Raw genomic sequence first — 16,661 nt, 5'->3', positions numbered from 1 at the left:
ATTTGAAAATATAATGTAGAAATTTTTTTATCTAATTATTTGTAATATAATTAACATACATAATATATGTTATAGGAAAAAGAATTTACATATTACGTCTAATTTTAAGTTGATGCTTCTAAAATTAACATCTTAATTCCGCAACTCGCAATAGGTGCCTTCTTACTTGGATTTTCACCATTTAAGCATTTTGGACCTGTGAGAATTCATCAAACTCTAACAACTTCTAGGTGTTGGGGTGGGGTCAGACCTGGATTTTTTTTGTCATTTTCTTTTCAATTCTAAAGACGAATCCATCTGTTGACTCTCATGCTTTCTTTTACCATCTTTTACTCTTCAATTTTGTAATGGAGAAAATATTTTTTGGGTAAAGAAAATTGAATAAATAAATTTGATGAATTTCCTTCTGTTTGAAAATTGATATTTTAAACTACTAGAAAGAAAAGTTAGCACTGTAAGATTTTTTGTTAAATTTAAATAAGAATAAATAAATAAAAGTCGAAGGAGATCTAACAAAAGATTTTAAAATTTTAAAATTTAAAAGTAGAGGTTTAAAAGTTAATGAAAAAGTTAACAAAAATTGAAATTAGCAATTAGAAAAAGGTAAATTACAAAAATAGTTATGCTTATTTGCTTCAGTTATATTTTAATAATTTATGTTTGAAATGTTACGTTTTATTCATTAAGTCGTTATTTATCGTTAACGATGTAATGTAAGCCGATGTAACACGTTAAATCATCATTTTAAACGAAAATTTTAGGTTAAATTATATTATAGTATGCCCAAAGACCAATCATGAGATGATTGTAATTACATACTTGTTTTACCTTATTTATTAATATAAGGCATTATCATTATTATTTTAATTTATTTTTCTATGTATATAAATAAACTGAATTGTAATAAAATCTTAAGAAAATATGATTATTCTTAAAAGGTTCTTAGTCAAGTATTATTGTGGACTTGGACAACAATAATGCATTAAGACTAATGTGTAGTTAATTGATGACATAGTGTTGTCATTGACATAGGGATGTCAAAATCAATACATGAGTATGTGCTAGAGAACAACATATTTGACTGACTCACTATGAATATGTTTCTGGATTATTATGTAATAGTCACAACATTACTCATAGTGATTACTATATATACGATTCTTAGACTTAAAATCATCATTATCCCAACATTGTGAGTCGTATATTTTGATACAGTCAAACGTCTTCCGTAATAGGTTGTACTGAAAAGACTAATGTTGAATATGCCATAATCTATATAGCGGGATATGGTTGATCAATATAAGATTTGTCCCTCCTACATAATGGGAGCAATATCTTAGGTCACTTGATTGAGTGAGATTAAAAATGCATGGTAATGCTCGAATAAGTTGATATGAGATATCATACTTATGTGTTTATTGTAGTCTACTCGAGATATCAAGAAACATGAGATTAGATTATGCAAGTGTGACTGTTCTATGACTTGTGTCTGATCTAGATATAAATGATAAAATGATGTAATACATGAAAGATTTATCATAGAAAGGTTATATCGAATTACGACTTCTTGTAACTTAGGTAGCAATGATGCATTGCTAGATGCCACTCATTGCTTGTATTATTAGAAATGTTCTTGTATTACTACTAATGTTACAAGAACCTACAGGGTCACACTCTATGGTTAAAACGAACAAAATTCAAACACAGTTGGTATTATGTTTAGCTATCACATGAATTAAATTAATTATTGAATTAATATAATTTAACAATTAAATATTAAATGAATTAAATGTACAAGTTTTTGTACAAAAATAGAGAACATAATTAAAATTAATATATGAATTTGATTCATATAAAATTTAACAAGATATAGTTTACGAAATTATTTTTATAAATTGTTATAATTATGATTCGGTCAAGCATTGAAACATGGAAGTTATAATTCTTTTTGGAAAGAATATAACGTTTTTAATACTTTCCATATGTTCCCTACAAGATGATTTTATTTTCAATATATGGATACCAAAATTTTGAATTAGAGTTAAGTGTGTTTTAAAAGAAAAATTAAGAAAAAGGTCTAGCAGTCGTTTTGGGAGATTTTCTCTAGAAAAGTTCCAAAAGAGTTTTTTTTTTTGCCGTTCGTTTTAATATTGGGTAGACTACGTAGAGGCCGGGACGTTTTCGTTGTGGCTTGGAACAACCTTATGTCAACCTATTTCATTCCTTGTACATGGATCCATGGATGAGGATCGTCGGACTATATTTTTCTGCTGTGCCATGGGGCGTACCGGCGGTCCCAACAAATTATACAATTATTCCCTATATTTTTTCGTTTTGAGCAATTTTTTTATGTTTTTAACTTTCTTCTGTTTTTATTTATTTTTCATTCTCTTATGCTTCTCTCCTCCCTTCTCCATTTTTTTAACATAGTTTTTCTATGTTTTCTATTTGTTAAAATTAGTCCTTATACTTTTATTTTTTTGAACAATTTATTTTTTCTTTTTATTTATTTATTTGTTAAAGCCAAATATAAGGACTAGTTTTAACAAATGGAAAATATAGAAAAAATTGCGTTAAAAGAAATGGAGAAGGGAGGAAAACAAAGGGAGAAGCATAAGAGAATGAAAAAAAAACTTAAAAGAACATAAAAGAAAAGAATTAAATTGCTCAAAATGAAAAAATATAGGAACCAATTGTATAATTTAACCTAAAATTTTTGTTTGAAATGATGATTTAATATGCCACGTCAGCTTACTATTACACGGTTAATGGCAATTAACGGCTCAATGACTAAAATGTTACAACATGATAACTTAAGTGACTAAAACGTAACATTTGAAACATAAGTGACTAAAATGCAACCTGGGGCAAACAAAAATAACTATTTTCTTAATTTACCCTTAAAAAAGTAAAAAAAAAAAAATCAACTCAAATCCGGTTACTTCCTTTCTACTTTCCTTCTAGTAGTTAAATTTATCAAGAAGTACAACAGCAAGATTAAGCTCCTTAAGAAATTTCGTTTTCAATCAAATCAAACCAAATTCCTGCATTAAGTTTTCATTATCATAAAAACCACGAGGAAAAAATAAAAATAAAACTAAGTTTCAGCGTTTCACATTTACAAAATAACAAACGTTGGACACTACAAAAATTCTCACACAACCAAACATGAATTGCATCCTGATTCCAATATCTTAACCTCTGGAAAATACTTTTCCACAAGTGGAAATTAAAGCTTTTTCATTTTTTCTGAGCAAGAAAAACTATGAAGCTAAATTCCAGCATATTCTGTTTGTGCTTGTTCTGGACAACATTGTTTGTTAGCATGAACTCGGATCTAGCTTCCGACAGGGCAGCCTTGGTGGGTCTTCGAGCAGCTTCCGGTGGACGCACACTTTTATGGAATCTGTCAAGGAGCCCATGTAATTGGACTGGTGTACGTTGTGTGCAGAACAGAGTAGTGGAGTTAAGACTCCCTGGAGTGGGGCTGTCAGGTCCGCTTCCTATTGCCATTGGCAACTTAGCTCAACTCCATACCCTTTCACTTCGTTTCAATGCTCTCTCTGGGTCAATCCCCTATGACTTTGCCAAGCTTACTTCCCTTCGGAAACTATACTTACAAGGAAATCGATTTTCTGGTGAAATTCCTGCCTTCTTGTTCACTTTACAAAAACTTATTAGACTTAATCTTGCAAACAATAATTTCACAGGTACAATCCCTGAGAGTATTAACAATTTGACTAGGTTGGGTACTTTGTATTTGGAGAACAATCACTTATCTGGGTCAATACCAGATATTGACTTGCCTGCACTTGTGCAATTCAATGTTTCTTTTAATCAGTTAAATGGTTCAATCCCAAAAGGGCTATCAGGGAAGCCAAAGACTGCTTTTGAAGGGAACTCTTTATGTGGCAAGCCTTTGGTTTCGTGTAATGGAACTGAAAATAGTAGCAGTAGTAGTGGCGATAAATGGTCAAGTGGAGTCATTGCTGGTATTGTTGTTGGTTGTGTGACCGCTGTTTTACTGATTTTGATTATCTTAGTATTTTTATGTAAAAGGAAGGGTAGTAAGAAAATGGAGACAAGGGATATTGCACCTCCAAAACAGGCTGAGGTTGAAATCCCAGCGGCTGATAAGGCAGCTGGGGAGAGTGATAATACAAGTAATCGTTTATCTGGGGTAGTAAAAAAGGATGCTATTGCTAAGAGTAGTGGGAGTAAGAAGTTGGTCTTTTTTGGGAACAGATCGAGGGTATTTTATCTAGAGGATTTATTGAGAGCCTCTGCTGAGGTATTAGGGAAGGGAACATTTGGGACGGCCTACAAGGCCACCTTGGAGTTGGGGATGGTTGTTGCAGTGAAGAGGTTGAAGGATGTGACGGTGTCAGAGAAGGAATTCAAGGAGAAGATGGAGGTCGTTGGAGCCATGGATCACCCGAACTTGGTACCAGTCAGGGCCTACTACTTTAGTAGGAATGAGAAACTTCTAGTTTATGATTACATGCCAATGGGAAGCTTGTCTGCACTTTTGCATGGTGAGTTATGTTAGTTCTTTCTAACTAGGCTTTCTTCTGTGTACATTATGTTTTTTGCTTCTTGTGTTGTTATTTCTTCCTTTCATCTTTTGATTGCTGGAATCTTAGTATGCCTCTATTTAGCAATCCTTTTGGTTGTAAATTTCAACTGGCGTGGTCCAACGTTATCCGTTTCTTTATCATGATGCAGATCTTCTTTTGGATTCATCAATTGCTTTCTTGTCTCTGTCTTGTCTGATGAGTAATTTTAGATTTGGACAGTCGATAAGTTCTAAAATAAAGGAGTTTGAATCTTTGAAAATAAAGTCTATAATTGCTCAATTTCCTTGTAATATGTTTGTTATATAAATGACTTGGCCTTTAGCATTTCTGAATCTGATAAGTATTCTGGTATGTGTAGGTTTCTGTTTATCATCATTTGCTATGCATTTAGCAGCTGGGAAAGAAATCACAGAGTTTCAATTTCTGACATTCGGCTATTATTTTATATAAGCCAGCTGAATAAATTTTAGGCATGTTGCTTTACTGAGCTTATACTGAAACTCTTATTTACAGAATCATGGAATGGATTTGTGCATTTCATTTCTGACATATTCGGATTCACAAATAAGTATATTATTATTGTTTCGTTATTTATCATTATTGATCAGGTAACAGAGGAGCTGGTAGGATTCCATTGAATTGGGAAACAAGGTGTGGCATTGCCCTTGGAGCTGCCAGAGGCATCGCATACCTCCATTCAAAGGGACCCGAAATCTCCCATGGAAATATCAAATCATCAAATATCCTACTCACCACGTCCTATGAAGCTCGCATATCTGATTTTGGTCTTGCACAGCTTGCTGGCCCCACATCGGCTCCTGACCGTGTTAATGGCTACCGTGCTCCAGAGGTAACGGATGTCCGTAGAGTTTCCCAAAAAGCTGATGTCTACAGCTTTGGCATCCTGCTTCTAGAACTTCTTACTGGTAAGGCACCCAGACATGCCTTATTGAATGAGGATGGAGTAGACCTCTCAAGATGGGTCCAATCCGTAGTTCCAGAGGAGTGGACTACCGAGGTCTTTGACCATGAACTTCTGAGACACCAGAACGTCGAGGAGGATATGGTCAAGCTACTACAGCTTGCCATAGATTGCACAGCTCAATATCCCGATAAACGCCCTTCGTTGTCTGAGATGACGACTCGAATAGAGGAGCTCCATGGGCCTACTACAGAAAAGGAGATTCATCAAATCCATGAAGCAGAGAATGGCTCTTCCGAGCATACTTAGTTGATGCAGATGGCCATCTTCACTAAAGGGCTAAAAATATCGGCAGTCTTTGAATTCTTATTTTTCCATCTTTCCCATGCATTTAATCATCATTGTTTGTTTCTTTCAAAAAAAAAATTGTCATTGTTTGTTTATTCCTGGGCACACACACACGCACACGCACACGCACACATGCACATACATGTAAATAAGAAACAGGTATACGTACTTCTCATTTTTCCTTCAATATATTACCCATCATTCATTGCTACATTTTTTTCCTTATTTCCTGTAATTTCCATTATTCTAATTGGTAAGGAATTCATATGTTATTAAATTTAATTGAGTTTTTCTGTGAAGATTGAATAATGAGTATTTAGGGATTATGATTTTAAAATTTGAATTTGGATTTCAAAAATAGTGTAAATTAAGTAGTAAGCTATTTAGATACATCAAATTCAAGATGATTTTTCAAATACATGAATTTGTTAATAAATTTAAAATCTTAAAATTATTTTGAATTTGACAAATAATGGTTTTATGTTTTTAATGTACATTATATTAAATTTCAACTAATCTATGGATAACATAAGCATTTTATTCTTACAATTTATATAATAAATAAAATTTAAATCTAATTTTTAAATTCATTTTCCTAAATCTTAATTTTCCAAGGAATTTTCCTTTTATTTTTACCCAAAAAATGAGGAAAAAAGTCTCGAAGCCAATGCCAATGGCTTGGTATTAGTAAAAGTAAAAGTGAAGAGAATAAGATAATTTAGATTCTTACATATTATAACTAAAATATAGTTATATATATTTCAAATTTCCTAGAAAAATAGTTTATTATATGAATTTATTTATTAGTTTGTTAAAATCTTGCAATTGGAGTTTTAGATAATTTTTGAGAAAATAATATGGAATAAAAGACCAAGAGACTTTTCTTTTTCAGTTTTAGCATTTACATTTGCTTTTATTTTCTTCCTTTTAATACCCTTTAACATTCATAGATGGAAGATGGATAGACACAAACGATTTTATTGGGAAATCTATTCTCTACTAATGTCATCACATATTTAAAAATTTAATTGCTTTTAAAAATTATTATACAGAATCTCACATTGTAACATCCCATATTTAATTTGGATGTGGATTCAAATGTACGATGCTACATCCATTGCTAAAGCAACTCAAACAAAATAGAAATGTAACACCAAAGTTAAACTAATTAGTGTAGTGTTCAATTTAACGAGTAAATATTATGTTAAATACATAATATTAACTCTAGTGGGTCCTCTTACAAAAGTCCGAGGTCAAAGACAGTAAAAAACGGGACCAAGTTACAAATCCTAAATCAGTTTTTCAAATTGAACATCTAATAGCATGCTAAAGGTAATCTAAACACTTGTAACATGCCACCAAATAATTTTATATAAAATGGACTTTCGGCAACTCAAAATGCAATCAACGCATTCTTGTATAACTCAAAACAGCCGTGATGCTATCCAGATGGTGTTTTAGTCAAGTTCAACTTTTAGGACAGCTTGCTGTCCATCTGAATGGATAACATCCATCATCTGAACGACGTTTTAGTATAACTCAAGTACTAGGAAAGTTTGCTCTCCATCCGAATGACTAATATTCGCCATCCGAATGGCGTTTTGATATAACTCAACTACTAGGACATTTTGCTCTCCATCCAGATGGCTTTACAACTGTTAGCCTAAATAATATTAATCAATGATACTACATTTCTAAAGCTTTATGAAAGAACATAAGATCATGCACTACACCAAAACAGGTTTTTAGCGGCATTTTTAGTGGCGTTTGCATAAAAAATGCCGCTAAAAATCGAGCATTAGCGGCGCTTTAAGGAAAACGCCGCTAATAATGAGTATTAGCGGCGTTTTTACAAAAAACACCGTAAAAAACCTAAACCCAACGGCATCGTTTTCTTACCTTTCAGGGCTTTAGCGGCATTTTTGTAGAAGCGCCGCTAATGCTTAGGGCTTTAGCGGCGTTTTTGGAGAAGCGCCGCTAATGCTCAGGGACTTTAGCGGCGTTTTTGGAGAAGCGCCGCTAATACTCAGGGCTTTAGCGGCGTTTTTGGAAAAGCGCCGCTAATGTTTCGAAACTTTAGCGTTTTGTAAAAGCGCCGCAAAAACATTTTATATGTCTAATTACTATTTAATTTGTTTATTTTATTAATTAAAATTCAATTTATTTTAATTGAATATTTGTTAAAATAGATAAATTTGAAACAATGACACGTAGAAATAATTTTAAATAAAAACATAGAAAAATATTTGTTAAAAATGGAAATATTAAAATACTATTATTTAAAATAATTTTAAAGTTTGTACAATATTACTTGAGTGTTTTTAATTTACATATTAAATAATTTCTTATATAATAGTATAAGAGAATATTAATTTTAAAATATTGAAATAATTATCTCTATAGTTTAAGGTTTTTGGTTTAGGGTATATGGTATAGAGTTTAAGGTTTATGGATTATGGGTTTAGGGGTTATGGTTTAAGGTTTAGGGTTTAGGGTTTATGGTTTATGGTTTAGGGTTTAGGGGTTACGGTTTATGGTTTAAGGTTATAGATTAAGGGTTGGGGTTTAAGGTTTAGGAGTTAGGGGTTAGGGGTTGAGGGTTAAGAGTCAGGGGTTTAGGATTTAGGGTTTAGATTAATTAGTTTTTAATTTATATATTAAATAATTTATTATATAACTGTAAAAGAGATAATATTAAATTGATATATTAAAATTATTATTATAGTTTAAATAAATTATATATTAAATAATTTAATATATTAAAATAATGATTATAGTGCTCTTGGTACATGACTAATTGTTTTTCAATTTATATAATCGTAAAAGAGATAGTATTATGGTTTATGGTTTATTGTTTAAGGGTTGGGATTTAAATTTTAGGGTTAGGAGTTTAGGGTTTTAGGGTTATGTTTTATGATTTATGGTTTAGGGATAGGGTTTAGGGTTTAGATTAATTAGTATTTTTAATTCATATATTAAATAATTAATTATATAATTGTGAAAGAGATAATATTAATTTTAATATATTAAAATTACGATGATAGTTTAAATTATTTAAGAGATAATCGATAAACTTTATATATATTAAATGATTTAGGATTTAAGGTTTACTTGAGATTTGTTAAATGATGAAATTTTATACAATCAATAATTAATGCATTTATATTTAAAAATATTTAATCTAAACCATTTGATATATTTAAATATTAGATTTAAAAAATTGATAAATAAATAAAAAAGTAACATAGTATATGGATAGATAACTATCTATTTTGGATAGGACCAAATTATAACAAATAAAAATGAAATACAAGTACTAAAATAATTCCACATCGAATATCTAGCAAAATAATAGTAATTATATTTTAGTTAGAAAAAATATCTCTAATAAAATGGAGATTAGATTGGAAAAGAATAATTTAAAATCATGATTAACGTCTCAATCTTTAATAGAAATTTGATATGTGAGAGATTAATTGCTTACATTGAATAATTCTAACTTAATAATTAATTATAGTCATTTTATTATTTTGTTTTCTTATTAGAATATAAAATATTTATTTTGAGAGTACTTGGTTTTTTATTTTATAAAAATCAATTTATAAAAATAGTAATAAATTTTTTTTTATAAAATTACTTAACTAATAATTTTTAGGAGACAAAATAAAATTTTGTGTCATTTTGTTTAAAATGAAATAATTTTTTGCGGCGTTTTCAAAAAAACACCGTAAAAAATTAGCAATAGCGGCGTTTTTATAATAAACGCCGCAAAGAATAATTTTACTCCAAAAAAACGGCGTCGTTTTGTTTAAAATAAAATTATTAATAACGGCGTTTTTTTATCCCGCTCAGTTTTTTGGTTACCCGCTCGTTACTCCCTCTTTTTTCTCATCTCCCAAATAAAAGTTTCTACTTAATTCTTTTTCCCTTTTAATCTCAAAATTTGCCCCAAAATTTCCCATTTTCAGCAACACCAAGTAAATACACCTACACTAATCACACTTCTTTTTCCTTTTCATTTCACTGCACTGAATTCACTCACCATAGCTACTCATTTTCTCTCGATTTGTTAGGGTTTCTTTTAATTTTAGGGTTTCAAGGGAAACATACAGTTTCCTTTTAATTTTACTGGTGATTTCTATGGAGACGGAAACCCTTGATGACAAGAAACCGGAGGAAGAGGAGGTGAAAGAGCGACTGAAACTTCCCATTGAATAAGAAATCAATAGAAGGAAAAAGAAATCAGATCTTTCTGAATAAGAAGAAGAAAAATCAGTACTTTCTTTCCATTGAAGAACAAGAAGTGAAAGAGGATATCAAGGGAAAATGTCAAGAGATAAACTAAGAAGAGCCGCACTTCCTCCTGTTCAAAAGGTGTTCTTTTTTATTTCTATTGCTTTCAGTATTTTTTTTTGAGATTATTTTCAGTGAAAGAAAAAATTTTGGAAATAACCCATCATTTTTTTTTCGTGGAAAATTGGAAAAAAAAATAGAAACAAATTGATAATTTTGTATGTTTTACATTTATGTCCTTGTTCCCTAAGCTTTTGTTTGGTTGGTAAGAAAATAGAAGTGTAGGAGGTTGGAAGGATGGAAAGTTTCATTCAAAAGGAGGAGCTTTTAAACCTTTTTGTTATTTTAATCTTGGGTTTGTAGTATTTGCATGTGGAAAGTTCTGTTCTTTGAAAAACAAGCTCTTTTTTTCTTTAATTCAAGAAAACCAATTAAGAGTGTAGCTTTAGATTTAAGTATGATTTTACTCTATTTTTATGTTGAGGAATGGTTTCTAATTAGACCAATAAATACTGTAGTTTTATATCGAAGTATGAGTTTATTTTTTTGGTGAAGAATGATTTCTAATTGCTTTGGTTTTTGCTTTTGATATGAAATGCAGAATATTGATAAATTAGAAAAAGCTATAAATGAGGGTAATTTCTATGGAGCTCAGCAGATGTACAAATCAATAAGTGCACGGTATGACACTATGACTGCTTGCCATCACCAATTTTATTTTATTATTTTTAAGAGTTAAAAATTTCTAGAACTGTTATTGTTCTATGTTTCTCGGGTGTATGTCTGGTTGGAATGCCATGCCCATTGTATATGTCAAACAGAGGGACTTCACAAATGAAGTAAAAGAAAAGAGCCTGAGCAACAAAGGATTTAACTGTACTTAGTCTTGGATGGGGCTTAATGGGGTAAATCCCCTTATGGTTGGATAAAAGGCTTGTAAGATTGAGTAGGTTAGCATCACGTGATTTACTGTGTATGAAAAATTGGTCTGCAAATTATTAGTTTTGATATACTGGTGTAAGTGTTCAATTATTAGTTTTGGCATTGACTGCAGCAAGTGTGACTCAACTGATCTGTTAATGTGCTTTTGTTCTTTTTAATTCTTAGACATCATATTTGTACATTTAAAATCATCTGTAGATCCATCTGCTTTAAGAGATAAAGTTATATTTGCAAATTGGCAGAGAAACCGAAGGAAACCTGAAGAACTTAATGGGGGAAAAAGGTGAACAGTAGGAAGGTATGCTAATGAATTATGTAATTTCACACAACACTTAATATTGATTTCTTAGTTCGTTTTCCCCCTAAGTAGTGTAAGACAAACTTTTGGGTAATCTTCCAAGATGATGTTTATGATGAATTTAGGATTAAGAAATTATGATTTTGGGGTTTTAAGTTATAGTATGATGTGGATTACAATTATTATTGCTGAAATCATGAGATTGATCTGTAGTCTTCTGAAATAACTGGAAAATAAAATAATTTTGTAAATGTTTCAAGCATATGTGTCGACAAGTTTTACCTAGGAAAAAGTTTCAATATTTTATCCATAAGTGAACATGGGACTAGGTGTCAAAGTTCAAACATGATTTTATCTTGAAATTTTACACTCTAATGGATTAGTTTTGTGGAGAGATTGATTACGTTTGGGCTAGAGTTTATGATCTACTTTGTGCATGTTGTCATACCAACTGCTTAGTTGACTGCATGTGAACAGCTTTCGTAGTTTTTTTTTCACAGTCAACAACTGTAAGATCTTTCATTCGTGCTTCATTAAAAAGCAATGTTATAATAAAAGAGAAAAGATCAGCTGTTCTTAGGTTAATAATTTATATTATGTGTATTACTTTTGGTTCTTCGATTGTCAGTTCTCTATAGACTGTAGAGGAAATGTAATTTATTTTCTTGGTTACAGGTTGCTCTTTACCTCTGCTATGTCATAATATTTTATAAATTGGATATAAGTGACTATTTAATCTTTGCATTTCAAGGAGGAACTTATCTGTTATTTAAACTGGAATATGTTATTCAATTTGCCAAAATTTACAGTCAATTGCCGACTTGTTTTTAAATATAATTATAAAACTATGTAATTCCTATCATGCGACTCATTTTGCTTGTTTTTACCTGGCACCTTAGGCTTCTTCATGAAATTTAATGTCAATATGCATTACCAGAACTTGCTAAAAAACCCGTGTTTCTGGTTTTCATGAATCATGAATTGAAAGATGCTAGTTTTCTTAGCAGTTGAAGATTATTTTCTTCTATCGATATGTATGTCTTTATGATAATGATGTTTGTTAAATACTTCATAGATCCTAATGCAATTTGAGCAAGATCAAAAGGAAACAAAAGATATTCTGTTGAAGTGCTTCAGGTACTCATCGTGTTCAAATTTCTTGTTTTTTTGTTTATAAATTTTCCCCTCAAACATATTTTATTGAGGCACTTAATTTTTTTTCTTCTGAAAAGTAAGCAGATGTTATATGTAATTTTCCCGGTCCCATCACTGCTATTAGCTTCAACATTTATGTTAATGCAGGAAAAGTATGAAAAGGCCATTGCTGCGCTTGCTGAAATGGAGAAAAGAGCAGTAATGGCAGAATCAATGGAGGAGGGTACCTTACATTACCATTCTGGACAAAATAAAGCTCAGCTGTCTCTTTCTCCACGGTGTGTAGTTGACTTCCCACTTTCAAATCTTTTATGCTTGGGTGAAAAACATTTTATAATGGATGATAAAACCAAACCAGACCAGCTGGTTCAACTAATTCTACAGAGAACCTGGTAGTTTGACAGTCATATAGGTAAGCTTATTTGCATACCATTACAAGCCTAGTTGTAAGGTACTTTGTTCCATTTTTTTGTACTTAATTGCCACTTGATTTTATATTCTATAAGACACGATACCCTATTTGTTAACAACTTAATATCAAATTGCAGATATGCTATTGCTTTCCTAAATTACAGATATTGCGCTGCTATCGCTGGGACTGATTACTGTGTTATAATAGCTGATACTTGAATGTCTACCGATCACAATATCCTCACCGGTGACTACTCCAAAATCTCCAAAACTGTATGTTCTTTACCCATCCTTCGCTTTTACAGTGCAAAACTTAATAGAGAAACTTGATTGTAATGGTGTTTTGGCACTGAAGGGCTTTTCTTTTTTGCACTTTTATGTCGTAATTAGTAGGAAGGTTGGGTTTTAGTCTCCAAAACTGGTAAGCTACTTTGAATCAAAGGAATAGAAAGCTTTAGAGAGAAATTAAGAAATTTTGTGAAATTTGCTACTAAGTGTCTTTGAATCAAAGTGAAATTAGCTGACAGAATAAGAAAATAGGTATTCTAATAGTGTTTTTTAAATTTCCCTTATTCTAATAGTGTTTTGGTGGATAGTCATGCACTGAATTTGTACCTGAAAGTAAAATATTAAAAGTATGCCGGTGATGGAATTAGCTTTTATAAATCACTTCTGGACTGTTGTGTGATCACATGTTTTGATGATTGATGTTAATATATATATATATATGGTTTTGCTCTATGAAAATCCTTTTGTTTTCACATGTTGCCATGCTAAACTAGTAGCACTCTTATTTTAATTTTGCAGTCATTACTCAAAGGTAGGTTCTTGCATGAAAGACCTGTTGAAGAGGAGAGACCACCTTCAGTGGCAGTGAGTGAATTAAATCAATTAAGTCACTACTCAGAAGTAAAGTATCCATTAGCCTTTAGCCTGTTACTTTATCAGAATGTGTTAGATTTCCTCAACAATGTCTAATTTGAGTTTATAGAATCAATAAACTCATGTAGTAAACAGTGGATGTAGTAAACCCATTTCAGTATAATTTCAAAGGGTTTTTGAATTTCTATTTTAGTCTATAAATTTTCAAGTTTATTATTGTACATTTTGAAGTTGTGCATTTTATTTTTTTTGCAATTAATTAGTTGGACTATTTGAACTTGTAATTTTTCTATTTAATTATTAACATATTTTTCAATATTTTGACTAAAAAATTAATTTATTTATATGATTAAATATAGTCTTTTTGACTAAAAGTATATATTTAATACTAATTAATTTTTTATATTAATAATGTTTGATTTTAATATTTAATATTTTTAAATGTTTTTTAAAAGTTAGTGGCGTTTTTCCATAAATGCTGCCAAAGAACGGTATTTTTAGCGGCGTTTGTAATCAAAGCGTCGCTAAAGGTCTTGAGCTATAGCGGCGTTTTTGAAAAAAGCGTCGCTAAAGATTATGATCTATAGCGGCGTTTGTGAGAAAAGCCGCTAAAGGTCTTGATCTATAGCGGCGTTTGTAAAAAAGTGCCGCTAAAGTTTATGATTTATAGCGGCGTTTGTGGAAAAAGCGTCGCTAAAGGTCCAAATCTATAGCGGCGTTTGTAGGAAAAAATGCCGCAAACGTTTGCGGCATTGACAATGGCGGCGTTTTTTGCGGCGCTTTCAAAAACGCCGCAAATACTTTTAGCGGCAAGCGCCGCTAAAAACCTGTTTTGGTGTAGTGATGGCAACCAATACATTATATCTTAACATTTATAGCAATTCATTTAGTAACATAAAAGCATACATAATTAAATTCAACCGAGCTTCAACCGAGCAACTGGTGTGCTAGATGGTAATGGCTCTTATGAGCAACTGGTGTGCTGGATGGTACTGACTCTTATGAGTATTTGATGTGTTGGATGGTTAACCGTGTGCTCGTATCTGTATATCGTTCATCAGGCATTATCTTTAATGATCACTGAATGTTATTGAAATGTGGAAATTAATTTATACTATTGTATTGAGCATTACTCACCTGTTGTGAGCTGTGATTAACAGGAACTCTGTTAAGAACCTTATCTCCAGGAACCCTGTTCAGGACTTCATTGTCAGAAACATTGTTTATAAATTTTATTAACCGAATTATTATGCGTAATTTAGTAAGATTTAGTATTTAATCGATGAACTTACTAAGCTTTATAATTATTATGCGTAATTTAGTAAGATTTACTATTTAATCGATGAACTTACTAAGATTTATAAAAGCTTACTCGTATTTTGTTGTGTTTCTTGTAGATAACATTTTATGGATCGGGAAATCAAATTAGTATGAAGAAATCATACTATCCGGTGATTCTTTTAGTAACCCTTGAATTTATCTTGGCTTATATGGCATGTAATAGGGAAAATTCAGTTATGTTCTGTAATGTTTCATAAGTACATGTATTGTGTTTGATGGTGCATTGAGATTTTGGGTATGTATGTTTAAATCCATGTTAGAGTATAAGTGAACAATCATGAAAATGGTAAGTGTGTCTTGAATTAGGTATGATATAAGTGAATTGAAGGTAAGTTAAATTTGAATATGTTGAGACTTGTGTGATGAAACTAAAGTAGTGAAAATGTTGGGTAATTGAGATGAGGTGTCATTATGGACCCTCCAAGAACCAATACCCAACTTTTTCTTGAATCAACATAAAAAATGATTGAGAACTTCATTCACAATAATGAAGCAAATCAAGAAAGAATTAATAAAACAACGAAAAATACAACTCATTTTATTTCAACTATAAAAACCTCACTTTCTTCACTTTTTAATATTAGTATTAGAAATAAAAATGAAAAAGCTTTTTGTGACTTATCCTCCCTCTCACAAGCATATGTATTTTAAAAATTATCACAAACCCAAGTTATTAGTTTTTATAAATTCAAAACTATCCTTCAATATCATGGAACATCTCTTTTCTTAAAAATGAAATAAAAGATTATTTTGAAGAACAAGGAGTATCTCATTCCAGATTAAGACATCATTATGGGTTAAGACAGAAAATCGTTTGGCATTCTGGAATGAATGAATGGAAAAATTGGTTAAGGAGTCGTTATCAATATGATTTAGTTCAGAATAGATGGCTAAAATTAGTACCAAGAAAATGGCGAAATAGAGTCAATCAAAACTATTTGGCTCAAAATAAAGATTTAACAAAATGGGATTCAGATGAAAAAGAAAGATTAATTCATTACAAAAAAAAAAATGATTTTCAAGCAAACTCATTTAGGTCTTAAATGGATTGAATTAGCATGTTTTGGATGTTTTTGTATGTATTTGAAGCCTTGTGATTACATGTTTTGTAATTGGTTTAGGTACATATGCAATTGGGTGAAATTTGAGCTTGAAGTAGGACGTTTTTGAGTTCACACGGCCTGGGGCATAGGTTGTCACCCGGTCATGTGAAGCATACAGGTAACCCACACAGACGTGTGCTTAGAGTGTGTTTAAAAACAGTATAGGTGCCATTTTCACACGAGCAGAGACACGGCCTGTGACACGGTCGTGTGAGGGTACTTCGAATGTTACATGGGCTGGCACACGGCTTATGACACGGCCGTGTGATCCAAATCAAAGAGTTGCATGGTCCATGCACACGGGAGTGTGAGGTCGCACACGGACGTGTAGGATAGCCACACGACTATGTTTAGAGCCACAGGAGCTAGGCTCTGTCGCACGGCCTGGA

At 31.5% G+C, this 16,661-nt stretch overlaps 1 protein-coding gene and 1 long non-coding RNA gene across 5 annotated transcripts; both read left to right on the top strand.

The window, feature by feature from the left end:
* The first annotated feature begins 3,124 nt into the window (after positions 1 to 3,124).
* LOC105800492 (probable inactive receptor kinase RLK902) lies at positions 3,125 to 6,056 on the top strand. Its single transcript, XM_012631672.2, has 2 exons — positions 3,125 to 4,535; positions 5,186 to 6,056. Exons 1-2 carry the CDS (start codon positions 3,266 to 3,268, stop codon positions 5,806 to 5,808), a joined length of 1,893 nt encoding a protein of 630 aa, XP_012487126.1. The 5' UTR covers positions 3,125 to 3,265; the 3' UTR covers positions 5,809 to 6,056.
* Positions 6,057 to 9,716: 3,660 nt separating this feature from the next.
* Positions 9,717 to 14,013, top strand: LOC105800500 (uncharacterized). Of its 4 annotated transcripts, none has more exons than XR_001135814.2 (7): positions 9,717 to 10,221; positions 10,742 to 10,821; positions 11,325 to 11,380; positions 12,456 to 12,517; positions 12,683 to 12,947; positions 13,084 to 13,219; positions 13,754 to 14,013. It is a non-coding gene; the product is annotated as an uncharacterized LOC105800500 (long non-coding RNA). The 4 variants fall into 4 exon arrangements; XR_008197962.1 differs by having other exon boundaries at positions 12,683 to 12,986; XR_008197960.1 differs by having other exon boundaries at positions 12,683 to 13,219.
* The last annotated feature ends 2,648 nt before the right edge of the window (positions 14,014 to 16,661 follow it).

This window comes from Gossypium raimondii, chromosome 7 (assembly GCF_025698545.1).
Source record: "Gossypium raimondii isolate GPD5lz chromosome 7, ASM2569854v1, whole genome shotgun sequence".
Taxonomy (NCBI): domain Eukaryota; kingdom Viridiplantae; phylum Streptophyta; class Magnoliopsida; order Malvales; family Malvaceae; genus Gossypium; species Gossypium raimondii.
This window is presented reverse-complemented; position numbering and strand designations above follow the sequence as displayed.

Bases quoted from the DNA above. Each gene is read 5' to 3' on its own strand.
- LOC105800492 (XM_012631672.2), top strand. From the start codon at position 3,266: ATGAAGCTAAATTCCAGCATATTCTGTTTGTGCTTGTTCTGGACAACA. The intron at 4,536-5,185 runs GTGAGTTATGTT...ATTATTGATCAG, and splicing joins CTTGTCTGCACTTTTGCATG to GTAACAGAGGAGCTGGTAGG.